This window comes from Miniopterus natalensis, chromosome 10, assembly GCF_054644295.1.
Source record: "Miniopterus natalensis isolate mMinNat1 chromosome 10, mMinNat1.hap1, whole genome shotgun sequence".
Lineage (NCBI taxonomy): Eukaryota > Metazoa > Chordata > Mammalia > Chiroptera > Miniopteridae > Miniopterus > Miniopterus natalensis.
In genome coordinates, this window is record NC_142090.1 from 9146939 (window position 1) to 9165104 (window position 18166).

Below are 18166 nucleotides of genomic sequence, written 5' to 3' on the forward strand. Positions count from 1 at the left end.
TCGACGGTGCAAAATTTATTTCAGGAAGCACTCACTCTCGGGGATGTGCAAGTGCCTACCCTGCTCCTGTATGACCCTGAGCGTAAGTGCCTCCTTAAATCTTACACCCCAGATGGCCGCTTGCCTCAACCGTCCCAGTACACTCTGTTCCCTGCCTGGTGTGTCCACCCTCTTTCTCCACCTGGCAAGTTCCAAGTATTCTTCAGATTTCCCCAGGGGCCCACCCAGACTGTCCCAAGCACACGGAGACATTTCCTTGGCCGGTTCCCTAATGCAGAGGGACTGCCAACAGAGAATGGGAGAACTTGGAGTGTTATTTGTAGGCCTATAATCCTGCTTAATTTCATTATTTACTGGACCTGGTTCTGTTTCCATCCTGTGGGCTTAGTCATCGGTAGCTAATCCTTTTGTTTTCATGAAGTTCTTAAAGAACCCTTAAGACATTGTTGTGAAAGAGATATCTGCCTTGGGGGAACCCCAGTGACAGTTTGAGGGCACAGTGCCTGGCACAGAGTGGGCACCAAACTGTTAGCTATGATCGCGCCTCTGTGTCCTTCGTAACAATAGCGAACAGTTACTGAATGTTTTCTGGGGGCCAGGGGCTGCTCTAAGTGCTTCCCACATGTTAACTCATTTATTCCGCTCCACACTCTGTGTTGGCAGGGGCTGCTATGATCATCTTCATTTTGCAGAGGGAAAAACAGAGGCTCAGAGAGATTAAGTAACTCACCCAAGGTCACACAGCGAGTAGGTAGCAGAACTGACATTTGAACCCAGGCTGCCTGGTGCTGGGGTCTGCTCTGAGCTAACAGCCTGAACTGCGTCTCATTTTACATTTGCGGAGCGCAAGGAGCCTAGAACCAAACCTGTCTGCAAGACAGGAGGCGCCGAGAGCCCTGCTTTGCTCACTTCTGTGGGTGACGACTCAGGACCCCGTGAAAAGGCAGATGCCATTCATGGGACTCTGGGATCACATCAGTTGATCAGATTAGCCAGTGAGTCAGCAGGACCCCGAGACTTGAAACAAGGACAGTAAACTTAAAGTGAAGACCTGGCCTGTGTAGAGAATAGAGGGGCTGTTTCTTTGAGTTACTATATCTCTCAGTAGCAAAGGTTGGCACTCAGGGGCACTGGGGACTTGTAGTGGGCGCAGAGGATGATTCCAAGTTCCTTTGTATCTAGCCTAGTAGGCATTCAAAAAATATTTGTTGATTGGATTTGTCATGTCTTCATAAATGCAGCCAGTGTCTCCATCTTCTATTGCGCTGTGACCTGCCCAGTAGCCTGGGACAGGCCTGGGAAACCCAGTCCTGTCTCCCAGCCTGGCAGATGACTTAAAGAGCTTAGGCAATCAAAATGACAAGGGATTATCGTGAGTGTTTCAAAATATTTCTAATCCCATTGCATCTTTTCTTGTTGCTATAATCCTGAAATCTTCACGTTGACCTGATTCTTGCCAAGTTCACTCATGGGCCTTTGATCTGGTCTTAGCTACAGTGATCGACTATAGGTCCAACTGGAAGTGGCATAAAACAAGATCAAAGGGCAATAGCTCCCGTCTAAGATCACCTCGTCTTGGTTCCCTTTGCTCACTGACGTGGTTGGTTCTGACTCTCTTCCCCCGGGCTCTGGACAGGGTGCGCAGACCCATGGAACCTGCGCAGCCTCCCATCTGGATTTGGCCTGACCCATCTGGATTTGGCCTCTTGCCTGCCTCCTGAGCCATATAATCCCTTGTATGATTACTGTCCCTTGTCCTAGTCCTGGCTCATCCTGGCCACTCCTCTCTCATCACCTGCAATAGTTATCTATTGCTGTGCAACAAAATTCTCTAAAACCTAAGTGGCTTAAAACAACAAACAGCCCAGCCGGTGTGGCTCAATGGACTGAACATTGTCTCATGCACCAAGAAATTCACTGGTTTGATTTCTGGTCAGGACACTTGCCCGGGTTGCGGGCTCGATCCCCAGTAGGGGGTTTGCAGGAGGCAGACGATCGATGTTTCTCTCTCACTGATATTTCTCTCTCTCTCTCTTCCTCTCCCTTACTCTCTCCCTAAAAAATCAATAAAAATATAGTTTTTAAAAAAACATTTATTATTGCACACAGTTTCCAAGGGTCAGGAATCTGGGAAGAGATTAGCTGGGTGGTTTGGACTCAGGGTCTCCCATGAGGTTACAGTCAAGCTGCCAGCTGGGGCTGCAATGATCTAAGACTTGTCAGAGCCCGAGAGTCGGCTTCCATGCCCACTTATGTAAGTGTTAGCGGGCTTCACTCCACGGGCCTCTCTGCAGGGCTACTCAGCAGGCCAGGTGGCTTCCCCTTAAGCAAGCAATCCAAGGGACAGGCTCCAAGATTAGCTTATAAGAGCCTCGGTCGTTTATAGCCTAACCTTGGAAGTGATACTTGCTCACCTCTGCTGTATTCTATTGGTCACATGACTGGTCCTGGTACAGTGGGAGGGGGGACTATGCAAGGATGTGAATACGAGGAGACAGGGATCATTTAGGAGGCACCTTGGAGGCTGGTTGCCACATCACCTGTGCCCAGTGTGAACAAATTTAACTCAAGTCCATCTTTCTTCCAGAGTTTCACCTTGGGTTTTTCAAGCTGGTTCCTAAGCCTTATAAGCCTGGAAGCTGCTTTTCTCCTATGATGAGGTATTGAAACAGGATGTAGTTGTACCACTTTTCATTCCATAAAGACGGACTCAGTGCCTGCTCAGTGCCAGGCACTGCGCCAGATGCCATCATATATCACCAGAGAACAGATAGGATCTACTGGCTTTACTGGAAAAGTGAAATCCAGGAAACTTCTGACTTGGGTGAAAAATGAATTTAAAGCCTTCAGGAAACCATATGGCTAATAATAGCTAACATATAACTAAGCACTGGCTTCGGGTCAGGCATGGTACCAACACATTATAAATATTGTGGTTTCTAATCTCCTTCAATATCCCTGTTATGTCTGTTATATAGAAGGGGAAACTGAGACTTAGAGACCAGCCCCAGGGACTGGCCCGCTGCTCAGTGGCCGGGCTGCAACCCAGGCCTGGGCTGCCTGACCGAAGGGCCTGCGCCTCTGATGGGTCTGTCCTGGCTCAGCAAGGCCCATGAAGGGAAGGGGACCGCAGTCGTCTCCTAGGGCTGCTGTAACAAAGTGGGGGCTTACAACAACAGAATTGATTCTCTCACAGTTCTGGAGGCCTGAAGTCTAAAATCAGGGTGTTGGCAGGGCCATGCTCTCTCTCTGGGGCTCTAGCGGAGGATCCTTCCGTGCTCTTCCTAGCTCCTGCTGGTTGCTGACAGTCCTGGTGTACCTGGCTTGCAGCCGCCTCCCTCCAATCTCTTGCCTTCATCATCACATAGTGTCCTCCCACGTGTCTATGTCTTCAAGTCATCTTTACTGTGTGTCTCTGTGTCCAGGCTTCCCTCTTCTTATGAGGACATTAGTCATGGATCACAGCGCACTCCGATTCCGTATGAGCTCATCTTAACTTGGTTATATCTACAAAGACCCTATTCCCCAATAGGGCACCTTCTGAGGTGCTGAGTGGACATGAATTTTGGGGAACACTACTCAATCCAGTAAAAATACCGTCAGAGCTGTCAGCAGCCCTAAAGAGACTAATCAGCATGGGTGTGTTGGTGGCGAGGGGTCTCCTTGACCCCCTGGAGTCAGAGGAGGTGAGATGGAAAGAAAATAACCCTAATGAAAAATGACACAATTTCAAAAGCATTTGTTTTCCTGGCTTTCTCTCAATGTTGTGCTTTGTTTTTTCTTTTGTCTGTTGGGTGTTTAGGGGCTTTTTTTGCTGTTTAATATTATTATACTAACTAAGCTGTATTCTAGTGGTTTTAGTCAGCACACCCTTTTTATAGGAAAAAGGAAATGAAATTTTGTGGCTGACTTTGGATTGCAAGAGGACTTCCCTGTTCACACTCACCAGCCACTCACTAGAGGACAGGATGCAGACGCATGCGACGGGGGAGCATGGGAGGGAGATAAAAATCACTTTTTATATTTGGAAGCCCAAGTTAATTTCACCCTGTGTAACAGGCCTTATGGTACTGGGTTTCAGCCTTTCATCTTTCAGCCAGCACCAAGGGGTAACTTCTGGAAAGGCAAGACAAAATCCTAAAACCTAATTTCTCTTCAATAACCCAGCAGGCCTCTGGCACCCATGAGGATATTTATTTATTTATTTATTTATTTATTTATTTATTTATTTAAATATATATTTATTGATTTCAGAGAGAGGAAGGAAGAGGGAGAGAGAGAGAAACATCAATGATGAGAGAGTCATTGATCAGCTGCCTCCTGCATGCCCCCTGCTGGGGATCGAGCCCAAAACCCCGGCATGTGCTCTGACCGGGAATCAAACCGAGATCTCCTGGATCCTAGGTCGATGCTCAACCACTCAGCCATGCCCAGCTGGGACCCATGAAGATATTTAAAAGAATTCTGGGGCCGTTTATCTTTTCCTCCACAGCCATTTCTTGGCATAGCGGCATCCATAAATTTATTGCCAAGTGTAGAACAGTGAATTTGTCTTAAACCATACAGCTCACAATCTGCAAGGATGCCCCCTGATTGTTGTATTTCAGGATCTGGTGAACACACTACACCTGCATTCAGGCTTTTTCCAGAATCCAAAGATCTATTTCTGGCCTTCTGGGGCTCAGAAATGCCTCCCCTCGCTTCTGCTTTTCCAGACTGCAGTTGAGTCCTTATGTGGCAGCTTCTCCCTTTCCCACCCCATGTCCTGAATCAATATTTGCTTTTCTCAGAGTATATGCCAGCCCCATCATCAGTCAGCCCCTGACCTCCATTGCTTATTCAGCTAGAAATTCTGGGTACATCCCCAGGCTCAGCCCAGGTCCAGACTGAGCCCCGACACTGAGCTTGTGCCCTTGCTTGTAGCATTCCAGCTACTAGTTCTCACTCTACAGTCAAGACCCACCATGACCCACCATGTCAGCATCTCAGCTGGCAAATTCTCCATCAGTGTCTGTACTTTTATCAGAGATTGTTGTGTTTGTTTACCATAAAAATCCAAACGTCCATTAGCTTCAAGCTTTTGTTTGTTTGGTCTTTGTTTTTATTATTGTTTCTTATTTTGTCTCATTCATGGCCTCTTTCTGCTCTGCCAAAGACCAGAACCCCTGTATGTACGTGTGATCTTGGAGCACATGGTAAACTGAATCACTGCTCCCAGCTCTTCACGTCCTCCCTGCATCTACATCACCACCCTTTGTTCTAAGAGTTGGAAGTACCTCCCACTGCAGGGGGGAGAGTCTTCTTCCCCACCCCACCCCCATTAATATTAGGCTTGGGCTTGTGACTTGCCATAACCAAAGGAATATGGGCAGAAGTGAGATCAACGCATTTTTAGGCTGAGGCCTCAAGAGACATGGCTCATTCCTCTCGCATTTCTTGCATTCCTGTGATATGTCAGAAGTGGAGCTTTCCAGAAGTAGCCTCTTCAGCCTGGGCCCCATTACAAACTCCTGTGGAGCGGATCTGTACCCCACCCACAGCCTGGAACAGAGTTACTCAGAGACTAGGAGAAAAATAAATGTTTGTGAGTGAGTTGGGGTGGTTTGTTATACGGTATTATTGCACCAATAACTGACTAATACAGGTCAACTCCCTTTATTTATTTTTCTGGATTTTCATTTTCTTATCTTTAAAATGAGGCCATTGGCCTGGCTGGGTGTGGCACAGCAGTTGAGCATTGACCTAGGATCCAGGAGATCTTGGTTTGATTCCCAGTCAGGGCACATGCCTGGGTTTTGGGCTCGATCCCCAGCACAAGGCGTGCAGGAGGCATGCAGGAGGCAGCCAATCAATGACAACTCTCTCATCATTGATATTTCTATTTCTCTCTCCCTCTCCCTTCCTCTCTCTGAAATCCATAAAGATATATTTTTTAAAAATAAGTAAATAAAAAATAAAATAAAAGGAGGCCATTGGATAATAATGAAGGTGCTCAACCTTTTTTCTACCTCTACACACCTGACGGCCCTGGAATATATCCAGCAGTAACCCCAGAGTCAAATAGCACAAAGCACTAAAGAAAGAGAAGGATTGGGAAATGAGTTCCATTTAGGAACTAGGGACTTATTGGTGGCCCTGGAGAGAGCCGTTTCCGTGAAGAATGGAGCAAAAACCCCATCACGTGGTTGAAGGGTAAATGGGAGGCAAGAAAGTGGGGCCCTCTTTTAAGCCATTCGGCTGGGGAGAAGGGTAGGGGGAGCGATGGCTGGGGAGGAACATACAGTCAGAGAAGAGGTGGTTAGTTGGGAGGCTGGTTGGCTGGCTTACTTGTGTGTTTTTAGATGAGAGAGAGTTGAACCTGCAAGGAAACCTTAACAGTGTCATAGCTAAGGGATAGTGAAGGTCAGGGCTTAGACGTGAATGTACAGGAAACAAAAGGCCTGGTCTACAAGAGAGTGGAATAAGACTTACCAGGATTTATTTACTGATCTGATATGCATTGTTTATACTTCAAGTTCTCAAACCCAAGGGCAAGGCAAGTGGCAGCCAATGAAACATAGAATTGCGCTTCTACTGCTCAGTGGATAAATGTAAAGTTTGTCATGGGAAAATCTGAAAATTTTCTGGAAAGCAAGCTGAGTTTAAAGCTGGATTCATAGAGCACTTTTCAAGAAATAGGTGTTTTTATTTTTAAACACCTACAACTAAGAGATGAACGGTTGCACCAATAGACTAATAATAATATAAGATGATGAAAATTTACTGTTCACAAGGGTGCAGGCTCCCTTCAGAGAGCTAGGAAAGGGTAGCTATCTCCACTTTACCATTGGTAACTGAAGCTGACATCTCAGACCTTCTTGAAAGAAAAGCCACACTCTTCTCAACTGTCTTCCTTCCCAGGCACTTTGAAACCAGCTGCTTTCTGGCTTCAGTCCCCACCGCACCATCGGCGACCATCTCCAACATCACCTGAGACTTCTTAGTTGCTAAGTCCCGGAGATATTTTTTTAACTTCATCTTACGTGTTCAAGGTCAAAAGCTACCTAGTAGTATAAGCCCAAGGTCATTCAGATGAGACTGCTCGTTTGAAATACAGCTCTCTTCAATGCATTCCCGGAGATCATGTGAGAATTCTGAACGATGTTAGAAACCTTAAATTACAAGCACAATCTGCCGCCTGGCATCTGTGCAATCGCTGCTGAGCGTGAGCCTTCAGTTACTGGGTCCTACCCGTGCTGTGCGCTGCTCCAGGTCTCCTCTCTGTTTTAATTCATTTAATCCCCCTGACATGCTGCAAGGCCTGTACTACAGCGGTGCCTCGGTTTTCGAACATCTCTGTGGACGAACATTTCAGGGTGTCAACCCCATAAACCCGGGAGGAAATGCTTCGGTTCTCGAACCCGCCTCGGAAGTCGAACATGCCTGCGGCTCCCGGGAGGGCAAGGTCCCGAGGCCCGGCTGTCCGCTGCGGATCCCTCGGTTTCCGAACGTTTCCGAGCTCGACCGGGCTTCCGGACGGATCCCATTCGGAAACCGAGGCGCTCTGTATTATGATCTCTCTTTTACGGGTGGGGAAACTGAGACACAGAAACCCTGCCAACTTGCTTAGGGTCACCACGCCAGTCAGGATTTCAGTCTGGTTCGAAAGCCCAAGCTCTGGACCGTCGCCGAAGTGGGGAAAGGCAGCCAAGAGGAAAGCGTTTCAAAGGCGGTGTTGATGAGGTAACGTGCGGCCCGAGGGCTTGAGAGTAGTTTGTTTTCCTGAGTGGGGTCAGCAGTCACCTTTGCACGAGGATTTAGTTTAGCAACCTTTCCTTAGTAAGTCGTGCAGAGATGAACCTCAACCTGCAGCCCAGCCTATCCTGAATTATAGAGACAAAACTTTTCTTTAAGATCCAGAGGTCAACTCAGTGAAACCTGGTTACATAACCAGGTGGATGGGACCAGACGAGAGAGGGCCTCGTGTGCCAGGCCAGGAGACAGACCTTCTCTACGCAGGAGGACTGCAGTGGGGTTTAACCAGCAGAGTGGCAAGCTCCTGGGGTGTAATTCTAGCTGTAGATTTGTGGGAAAATTTGAGGAGCATGAGACAGGAGGCAGGAAAACCAGTTGGGAGGCTTTTTCTAGCCAAGGATGCTCTTGAAATCCTGAGCTATGGTAGAGGAGAGCAGATAGAGGGGAAGGACCGATTCCAGGGCCACATAGGAAACAGCCTGCCAAGACCGTGGCTCGGTTGACTGTCAGGGTGAGGAAGAGCTGGCCTGGGTGCCAAATGCTGAGGGGCAGGGACTGTCAGTCCTCTCTTATCAGTGAGGAAACGAGTAGAGTAACTTGCCCAAGGCCATCCGGTATAAAAAGTGTATCCACCCACAATGCCGCGTTTCTCCCGAGACCTTCCCAATGACCACTCTCAATCAACCCTTATGTCACGAGATGCTGCTGCAAAGTTTGGTCTCTCTCTTTGTAGAGTTCAAACCCATAAATGTATAACTGACTGCTCTATGGTGCCTGCAGCCTGAGGTCCCACATGTCTATTGATCTGTGGAGGTAGGAAGGGGGCACCTGAGATATTTTCAACATTTCAAAGAGCCTAATGTAAATTGTGCGCTTATTGACAGTAAGATTGCGCAGGTTAAGGAAAAATGTCACGCCTCTTTGCTTTGGAGTGGAATTATAACTTGGTACACTAATGCTGGTCATCTCATTGATCCGCTGTTCTCATTGGCACAGCTTCCATCAGCTTGTCTTTGAATAATTAAAATGGGAAAATCAATTAATCATTGCTTAAATATACATTGTTTGGACAACAGAACATGGGGCCTGTGGGGAAATGAGAGACACAGTGGGCGGTGGTGAAGAGTTTAGACAGCATTGCTTTAAACGGTGGGCATTGCTGCTCATAGAACAGTGGAGGAGTGAGGGGCCGCCCTTTGCAGCCTCTCTGCTGGGGTTGAATGCACCACCCCCCCACCCCGCACTGTGGTCAGGACACCCTGCTCCCACCCCGAGTGCTCTGAGCTTTCCCATACACCACATCTTTCAAATAGCTGTGTCCTGCATTCTGTCCCATCCCCTTTTTTGCATCAGAGCCTTGCTCCTCGATTCCTAATGGGACCATCATTTTATCTGTTTGAATTCATGGGGATGTTATCCACTGCACATCAAGGAGGTGGAACCAGCACACAACCTAGAAAACCTGCAGCATTCAGTGAGTGTGTGAACAAAGAAAGAATTGGTCTACTCTTTCCGTGAGCCATGTGCGGGGTGTTCTGCCAGGGCCACTAGTGTGCAAGTCGGAGGGAGACTGATCCTGCCCTTCCCTGTGCTCGTGTGCATGCACGCACACACGTGACAACGATCATTTGGAAGTGGGGCTGCGATCTCGGTTACCTGAGGTATGATTATCATCACGAGCATTTATTGAGCAGCTACTATGCACAAGGTACTCATTGGCTTAAGAGTCAGGCCCTGCCCTCGGAGGCTTATAGTCAGGCTAGGAAGAGAGGACATTTGCAGAAACAATAAAATGCTATACTAAGTGCCAAAATAGCAATAGAGACAGAAAGAGCTACTGGAGTTTGAAGGAGGCAGGGTCATTAAGGGCTGTCCTGGTTAAGAAGACCTTCAAGAAGAGCAACATTTGGGCAAGGTTTGGAAGGATGGATGGGATTGAGTTCAGCAGAGGGGAGGGCATCCAGGCAGCAGGGTCTGTGGTGTACAAAGTGTGCAGAGAAGGGGCGTGTGTGTAGGTAGGAGAGAAAGGCGGGAAGGTTTTAGGCACCTTTCAGCTCCAGTGTGGAGACAGCCACTGGTTTGGGTGCACAATGCTGGCTCTCCAGGGGTGTCTGGGTGCAGTGCTTGGAAAGCAGGATTTCGGTGAAGCCACTATTTATAGAGGTTGGCCTTGCTTTCACACCTTCTCTGACACCATTTTTCCAGGTACCTTTGAGCAAAAAAATAAAAAATAAAAAAAGCCGTCCTCTTTGGGGGACCATGCTCAAGAATTGCTGTGTGCAGAGGCAAAACCTCAGAAGCACGCCTTTGAGAGGACATGCACAGGTTTAGGGTGGCCCTGGATGTGGTGCAGGACCAGGCTCTGCGAGGAGGCCAAGGACAGCTGAGTCGAGGGCTCTCGGGATCTCCCCACTCAGCCAACACGCCTCCCTGCCCATCCCCCAGGAAGTTGTGCAACATCACATATTTCTGGCAAACCAGGAACGAGGCAGCTCTTTATAACTGAAGTTTCAGTCCACAACAGTGTAAGCCCCTGTCCTTCTGTCCCCAAAAGTCTCATCCCCGTGTTTGGCTGTACTTTATTTTTGTAGTTAGAAACAAGTTCCTGTCTCACTGCTTAGGTGCCCAAACATGGGCACTTACCCTCAATGACAAATGGCAGCCCGCTAGTTGGTCATTCTGGTATTCGGGGATAGAGGAAGGATTCATCCAACAGCTCTGCCAACAGAACTGTCCTCCCAGGGAAAGTGGCACCGAGAATGTCCCCGGGCGGTTTAATCAGGCACCAACATCAATCTGATGAATGGCTTTGTTTATAGAATGAATGAGGTTCTTCTTTCATCTCTGCCCAGTGAGTACGTGACACCAGAAGCCTGAATTCCCTACCAGGCTGGAGAACTTATGATCATGAGTATTAAATACTCAGAAACCTAAGCATATACGTTCCTTTTTACAGGCAAAAGGAAAGAAGCCATTATTTGTACAGTTGATCCTGGAAAATATATGGAGTTTGTATGATGCTGTCTTTTAAATACCGTCTTTTAAAGGTTAAGACTATTGTTATTTTTTTTCTTTAAAACAACAACAACAAAAAAACTAAGACGGACTCAAATGCCCAATAAGTGAGGCCCCTCCACAGAATTCCTGGGCTTTTCAGGGCCAATAAAGCAATGTCTTATTGTGTTATGATCACATTTGCTTTGGGATTAAAAATAGTGCCCCAATCTATCACCTCTTTGCCCAAATTGGGGCTGTTTTTAAAAATCAATCCGTTCTCAACAAAGACGATGATTTGTTGCCTGGAGGGCTGTGAGAAGACGACAGCCAGACACCACGGACCAGTCCCAAAGAAGGCAGCTAAGCGCGCGTTTTTCCGCCCCTGTGCAGTGAAGGCTCACCCACAGGAGAAGCCCCCTGGTCACAGGATCCGCTGGGCTGCGTGAGTTCTGGTGTGTGCTCTAAAATAATCAGTCACGTTACTTTATAGTCACACCTCGTACTCTCGTCCTGGAAAATCAATAAAGCGAGCGGAAGGCTGGGGCTATTGTGCATAACTATTGAAAAGAGAGAAAACAAAAAAGCAATATTCTGTGAAAATGGTCCTTGAGGAAGCACAGACCTCGTTTTCATAAGCAGGCTCAATTTTATCTCGGAGCTCATCACCGAGTTATTAAACCAAAGTGCCCATCATGTCCTAAACAGAAGTAGAAAAAATAGAAACGGAGAGGAGCACGCATCCTTCGCGGGAGGCGCCGGGGCCCTGGAAACTACCCGTGGCCTTTAATGTGCGTTTCTAAAAGGCACCCGTTATCCACACACTTAATGTTTTGTTCACCAAATGTTACAGACCCTCCGGCTGTGCTGCTTCTCCACCTGAAACCGTCTCCCTCCGCTCTCTTCCAAGTCCATTCCTCCCTGTATTTCAAGACCAGCCCAAGACCCATCTGCTCTCCAAAGCCACCTCTGGCTGGCTGGTGGCAGAGAAAAGCCAAGGGACTGAGACAGGGAGGTGAGACACAAGAGTCACGCACGAAGCGACAGCGAGGCCCCTGAACGCTGCTTTGTGGGCGTATTTCCAGGCTCCTGGGACACTGTGGGTGCCACAGGCAATGCTACGGGGGATGGGAAAGATGGCCAGGCGGAACAGGGCAGACGCTAGCGGGCCGCGGGGGTTTTCTCTGCCTTGCTTTCTCACCAGCAACACCCAGGCTCAGCACAGGCCTGCCCGCGGGAGAGCGTCAGCAGATGAAACGGGCCTGCGGCCTGGATCTAGAAGGCACTCGGTGGTCATCCACGCCAGCTGCCCACCCCACGCGGGAAGCATTTGGCAGCGTTCCTGATGGACGCTGAGGGGCCCTCCCAGGTCCCAAGGCCATTGCTGGGCAGCTGTGGTTGTTCATTTACTTTGATATTGAACGGCAGCCAGCCCCACACACTGGCCCTGCTTTGCCCTCTAGACTCTGTCCCCTCTACATCCTGGAAAACAGCAGCAGCAGCAACCCGGAGCCCGAGAGCGCGCAAAGGGATCGTTTTCATGCCTTATTCCTCTGTTCAGCAGCCCTTCCGCTTCCACCGGGCTGTGCAGCTGCCTAACTGCTGACACATCTGACCACTTTCCAAGGGGATGTCCCAGGCGGTCCTGATTGCCCTTCTCGCTAAGGCCGTATGCGGCCTCCTTAATTAAATAAGCTTAGAAACTCTGAGTTAAATAAAGTTAAACAGCTTTCTTTCCTATAGAACCTTTCCGGGCCTTTGATATGCTGTGAATCCCCAAGAAAGGCCTTATGCTTAATTAGACTTCACTTCCCAAACATTTTTAGGAACAGAACTTGGGAAATGTGATCAAACTGATCTTCACTCTGCAAATACCCACTTCTGTGGCTGGATGTCCCTCCCTCTTCCTCTGATTATACCAAGGACACCTTGGGGGCTCCCTTGCTCTGACAAGCTGCAGATTCTCAGCTGGGTTCTCATGTTCTATTCCAGTAGGTCCCCCCCCCCCCCAGCTTTATTGATACATGACTGACAAATAAAAATTTTATATATTTAAGGTGAACAACTTGGTGTTTTCATATATACATACCTTGTGTAATGATTATCACAATCAAGCTAATTTACATATCCATCCCCTCACACAGTTTCTGTGTGCGTGTGTGTCTGTGTGTATGGTAAGAACACTTAAGATGTATAAATCTTTGCAAATTTGAAGTATAATATATTACTATTTATCACACTGTACACTAGATCTCTCGAACTTATTCATCTTATAACTAAAAATTGATACCCTTTGACCAGCATCCCCCCATTTCCCCCACCCTCCAGCCCCTGGCTAGCAGCATTCTGTTCTCTACTTCTATGAGGTTGACTGTTTTAGATTCCACATATAAGTGGTACCATGTAGTATTGGTGTCTGGCTTGTTTCACTTAGCGTAATGTCCTCCAGGTTCATCCACATTGTTGTAAATGAGAGAATTTCCTTCTTTTTGAAGGCTAAATAATATATCATTGTGTATGTATTTATATTATATAATTATGTGTATTTCTATTACATGAATATTATATAATGTATCTATATTATATATAATATTATATGTATATCAATATATATCACAACTCGATCAGTTCATCTGTTGATGGACACTAGGTTGTTTCCATATCAGCTACTGGGAACATACTGCGGTGAACATGGGAGTGCCGATATCTCTTCAAGATCCTGATTTCTTTTCCTTTGGACATATACTAAGAAGTGGGATTGCTGGATCATATGGTAGCTCTAGTTTTAATTTTTTGAGGACCTTCCATACTGTTTTCCATAGTGGCTGCACCCATTTACATTCCCACCAGCAGTGCACGAGGATTCCCTTGGTCTTACGCTCTAGGCAACAGTTATTATCTTCTACCTTTTGATGACAGCCATCCAAACAGGCTGGAAGTGGTATCTTGTGGTTTTGATTTGCATTTCCCTGATGATTAGTGGTGTTAGCCACCTTTCCATATACCTGTTGGCCACTAGTATGTCTTCTTTGGGAAAATGTCTGTTGAGATCCTTTGCCCATTTTTAAATTTGTTTGTTTGTTTGCTATTGAGTTGCATGAGTTCCTTCTGTAATTTAGATTTTAACTCCTTATGAGATATATGGTTGGCAACTACTGTCTCCCATTCTGTAGTTTGCCTTTTTATTTTGTTGATTGTTTCCTTTGCTGTGCAGAAGCTCTTTCCTTGGCTGTAGCCCCACTTGTTTTTTTCTGGTGTTGCCTGTGCTGTTCATGTCATATTCAAAAAATGATTGCCAAGACCACTGTCAAGGGGCTTTTCCCCTATGCTTTCCTTCAGGAGTTTTACAGTTTCAGGTCTTACGTTTAAGTCTTTAACCCATTGCAAATGCTCTTTCTGCGTCTATTGAGGTGATCATGTGATTTTTATACCTTGTTCTGTTAATGTGGTGTGTCACATTTATCGATTTGTGTATGTCGATCTTTGAACCATCTTTGCACCCAAGGAGCAATGGTGTCTTTTCAATATGCTCTGGGACTAGATGTAGGTCTAGAATTAGAATCCAGTTCTCCTACATGTAAAGCACGCTCTGTGAGAAAGAAACTTCCAGGTTCAGTGATAGACTTGTCCGTCTTAATAATCACCCATCGCATTTTACTTTAACCTGGTCTTAGAATGAGACTCGACCGGAACACTAACTCACCCTGATTCCTATTTTAATGTCCATTTGATTTGTACCTCTGGGTCTTGGGATCCTGAACCTTAAAGGCAGCTTGGCCCTTCTACCTTCCCAACACGGCTCTTCTCAGCCTCCTAAATATAGGCATATATTTACTTGTTTTAACTGTTAAGCTACTTAATGGAACAGTCTCCGTTTACCTTTCTCACTGCCTCCTCAGCCAAGATGCTCCCCCATTACTCCAAATTCCCCTGTGCATTTTACTCTATTGGTCAAAATAGTGAGATTACAGTTCCCAAACCTCCATGGCCAAAGCTTTCCACTACTAGAGAGAAGCAATTTCCTACTCTTTTTGGTCAAATTTCTCTCTCTCTTTTTTTTTTGATCAGCAATTCACTCATTCAAGAAATATGGAAGATGCAAAAAGACTAAGAGAAGAAATGAGTCACCCATCATCCCCCCACCAAAAGAAAACCAGTATTAAAACCACTTTACTCCTTTAGAAGCCTTTATAACAGGAAGCAGCTGCTCGCTCTTAGGTGTGCTTGAGGGTTTAGACGCGGTAGGAGTCAAGGTTGCCTCCAGCAACATGCAACTCATGCAACTTATTTCTTATACATCAAATCTCTTCCAGGAGCAAGAGTTTCGAACAGTTTCATACAGAAAATTTAAATGCTCTGTCACATGTGTTAAGCACCTTTGCTGTGCTTCATGTACTTCTAGCTAATATATTCTACACCCCCCGCTCCGTCTCCCACCCCAGCGGAGCAGCCCTGATCTCCCTACGCCCCAGTTCACACTGAGCAGCCCCACCTAACTGCCAATTTGAATGATCGCCATTGAAAAATCGTGTCAAGCGCAGTTTGGGGAAAACTATCAAAATATACTATGCCTATCTTACAATGCACTCTTTTTAAAAGAAATGAACTATTTCCTGTTTCCAAATTCACACATACATTTAACAATTAAGAAGTATTCGTTTATTAAGTACAGTAAACCCTCAATTTTTCGGACCTCGATTTAATGGACTTTGGATTTAATGGTCAAAATTTCCGGTCCATATGTCCTATGTGAAAATTAACACCCTGTTAATTTTAAAATGATTTTAAGCAAGATTTGCTTACAATTAAATTAACAGGTTATTTTTTGTTGTTGTTATTAATTCAGTTATTTTTAACCAATTTTATGAATGGTCATATGCTGGAAAAAACACCATAGTAATTTCACACACATAAATAAATATTACATGTCTACATATTTAAATCCCAGAGTCACTGCTCATAAACAACGTTCAGTGAATGATTAGCACGTGATCACACCGCATAGGGCACAGTAATTGGTTCTGTTGTCCCCTAATCGGTCCTATTGTCGCATGGTGTGACATTCTGCAGCAGTTTTAATTCCTGCCGGCCCATGTTCCCATGGGCCCTAAGCCCTGCCCCCGCCTTGTGTATCTGTCTACTCTGGAATATTCTCTCCAGACATTGAGCTTACCCCAGAACCTCCATGTGCCCCCTGCCATGGGATCCCAGCCAGGCTTCCTGTGTCCCCACCTTGCCCCAGGGCCTCACTCCGTGCCGGGCACACAGGAACAGATCAATAAATGTTTCTCCCATAACAAGTGGAAGTGAGCTCTCACTTCTCATTCGCCCCCTGTGCTTCGTGCGATTATCTAATCTCCGTGTCTCTGGCCCAGGTTATTAATGTGGCCCAGGAACAGATTACACACACACAGCTGCCTCACTGAGCGGTGCGGCGTTATTGTCCGTGACTCTGATCTGCGCTGATTGTAAACACCCGGTTACAGCAGCTTATCCGCCAGGACACACGCCCCTTTCCATGGCCGGGGCAGCGCTAGTGGATGCAGTGCGTTCATTCATTCACCGAACATTTATCGAGGCCCTACTCTATGTCAGGCATCGAACTGGGTGTAAGAATACAGAAATGAAAAAGGCACAATAAAGACAGAAACAAACATGTAGAAATAGCATATAATAAAGACATCGATGCTGAGAGACCACCTGGAGGACTCAGGTGGAACACACTTTGAGAACCACAGCTGTTGATGAGAAATTAATAAGAAATTTAAAATATACCTAATGCACCAAAGACTTATGTTCCTCTGCATCTAGGTTACGTAGGTGACGTTCATTATAGCAGCTGACATCTCCTAAACGAGCACCTCCCACGTGCCAGGCGCTGTGCTGTGTGCGCCGCTGGGTCACTGGGCGTGGAAACACCCTGGGATGGATGGATTAATGGGGTGGGGTCCGGGGTCGGGGGATGGGGGGGAAAGGGCTTCCATTTGCATGTTGCTGGTCTCAAGGCAAGACAAGCCACAAAGTTCAAAAGATAATTAAACTAGTTAAAAAGCAAAACAGCACTGGGGCTGGAGCTGCCTTTCAGAGCCAGTGTCCAAGAAGTCATTTCATCATCACAGAACATCCAATGTGAATTCCATCTCCAGCTATGCAAATGCCAAAGAATACTGCCTCACGTTTGCATAATGCTCCGTGCTTCTTAAAGCGCTTTCCCAGTCACTAACCTAGCGGAGCCTTTCTTACCACGGGAAACGTACATTGAAATTCTGCTCAAACCCCAGTTCCCCATTCTTTTTTCCACCTTCCCCTCGAACGCCAGAGCCGCCTAAACCCGGGTGCTCACGCCTGAGGAAGGCTAATGGATTTAACCCACAAGGTGAACATGCCTAGCGCGGGCCTTCCATCGAGCCAGGTTCTGAAAACCTGTTGAATGAACAATATCGCAGGGCGCTCCTCCCCCTCCAAGTGTCAGACCCTCGCAGGGTCTCAGGCTCTGCGGGTCCTGCGGGCGCTATGTTCGCAGGGATCCGCTCCCTTGGATCAAATATTAGAAAACAAGGCAACTCGTGCCACCACTTTTGTCCTTAAGCCTCCAGAAACCCCCGCCAGTGACTTCCCCACAAAGTAGCCCCGATGCCGGAGAGCTCCAAGTCCTTTCTGTGTTTAACATAACGCAAACCAGGGGGTGATTCTGTTGTAAATCTGACGGGGGTGAGGACCTTAGAAATGCACGGTGAGCAGGCAGGACGGTGCGAAGAAACACGGCTCCCAAACCTTTCCAGTTTGCTCCTTCCCCGGCTCCTTAATTACCTGCAGCGTTCCCAGGCGCTGACCCAGCAGCCTTTCCCCACACCTCGATCTCGTGCATTTTAGCAAAAGATTAACCTGACTGTTTGCTTTTCATTCTGAAGCTGTGTTAATACTCAACTCCCTCTAGATTAGAAAAGAAGGGAAACACACTCCCACGCACCCACCCCGGCTCCAGCAGGGCTCCAGCGGGGTTTCTGACGGCATCACAGCCTCTGGGACGTGCTGGGGGCACTTACCATTTCAGGAGGGCCAGGAGGACCACTGACAGGGCCACCGTCAGCATGGGGCCATTCACTTCCAGCCTGAGAAAGCCCAGGACTTCCATTGTTCCTCCGAGACCCTCGAGGGGTGTCCTGCAGAGGAAAGAGGGTGCCTGGCGGTCCTGCCCTTAGAGGAACCACACTTTGCAGATGGAAGGAAGGAACAACCAAGATAACATCGCACCGAGCGGGTCCCCAAAATGTGCTGTTTCTCAGAGTCTCCTTATAAAGAGGAAGGAAGAGGGAAAAACAAAGGGTTTCTGTGTAAGGCAATGAATCAGCAGCTTCATTTTCTTGATGACTGTGCCGTCAGTAAACATTTACGTTAACTTCCCTGGGGAGCAGCAGCAGAACTGGCCCCATGTCGG

General features: G+C 47.1%; 1 protein-coding gene across 1 annotated transcript in view; it reads right to left on the minus strand.

Moving 5' to 3' along the window:
• Positions 1-17863, minus strand: part of TBXAS1 (thromboxane A synthase 1) — a 125476-nt gene extending 107613 nt beyond the window's left edge. The window contains exon 1 of the mRNA XM_016205077.2: positions 17775-17863. Within this exon, the coding sequence (XP_016060563.2) occupies positions 17775-17863 (89 nt within the window). The remainder of the gene's footprint in view (positions 1-17774) is intronic.
• Positions 17864-18166: the final 303 nt, after the last annotated feature.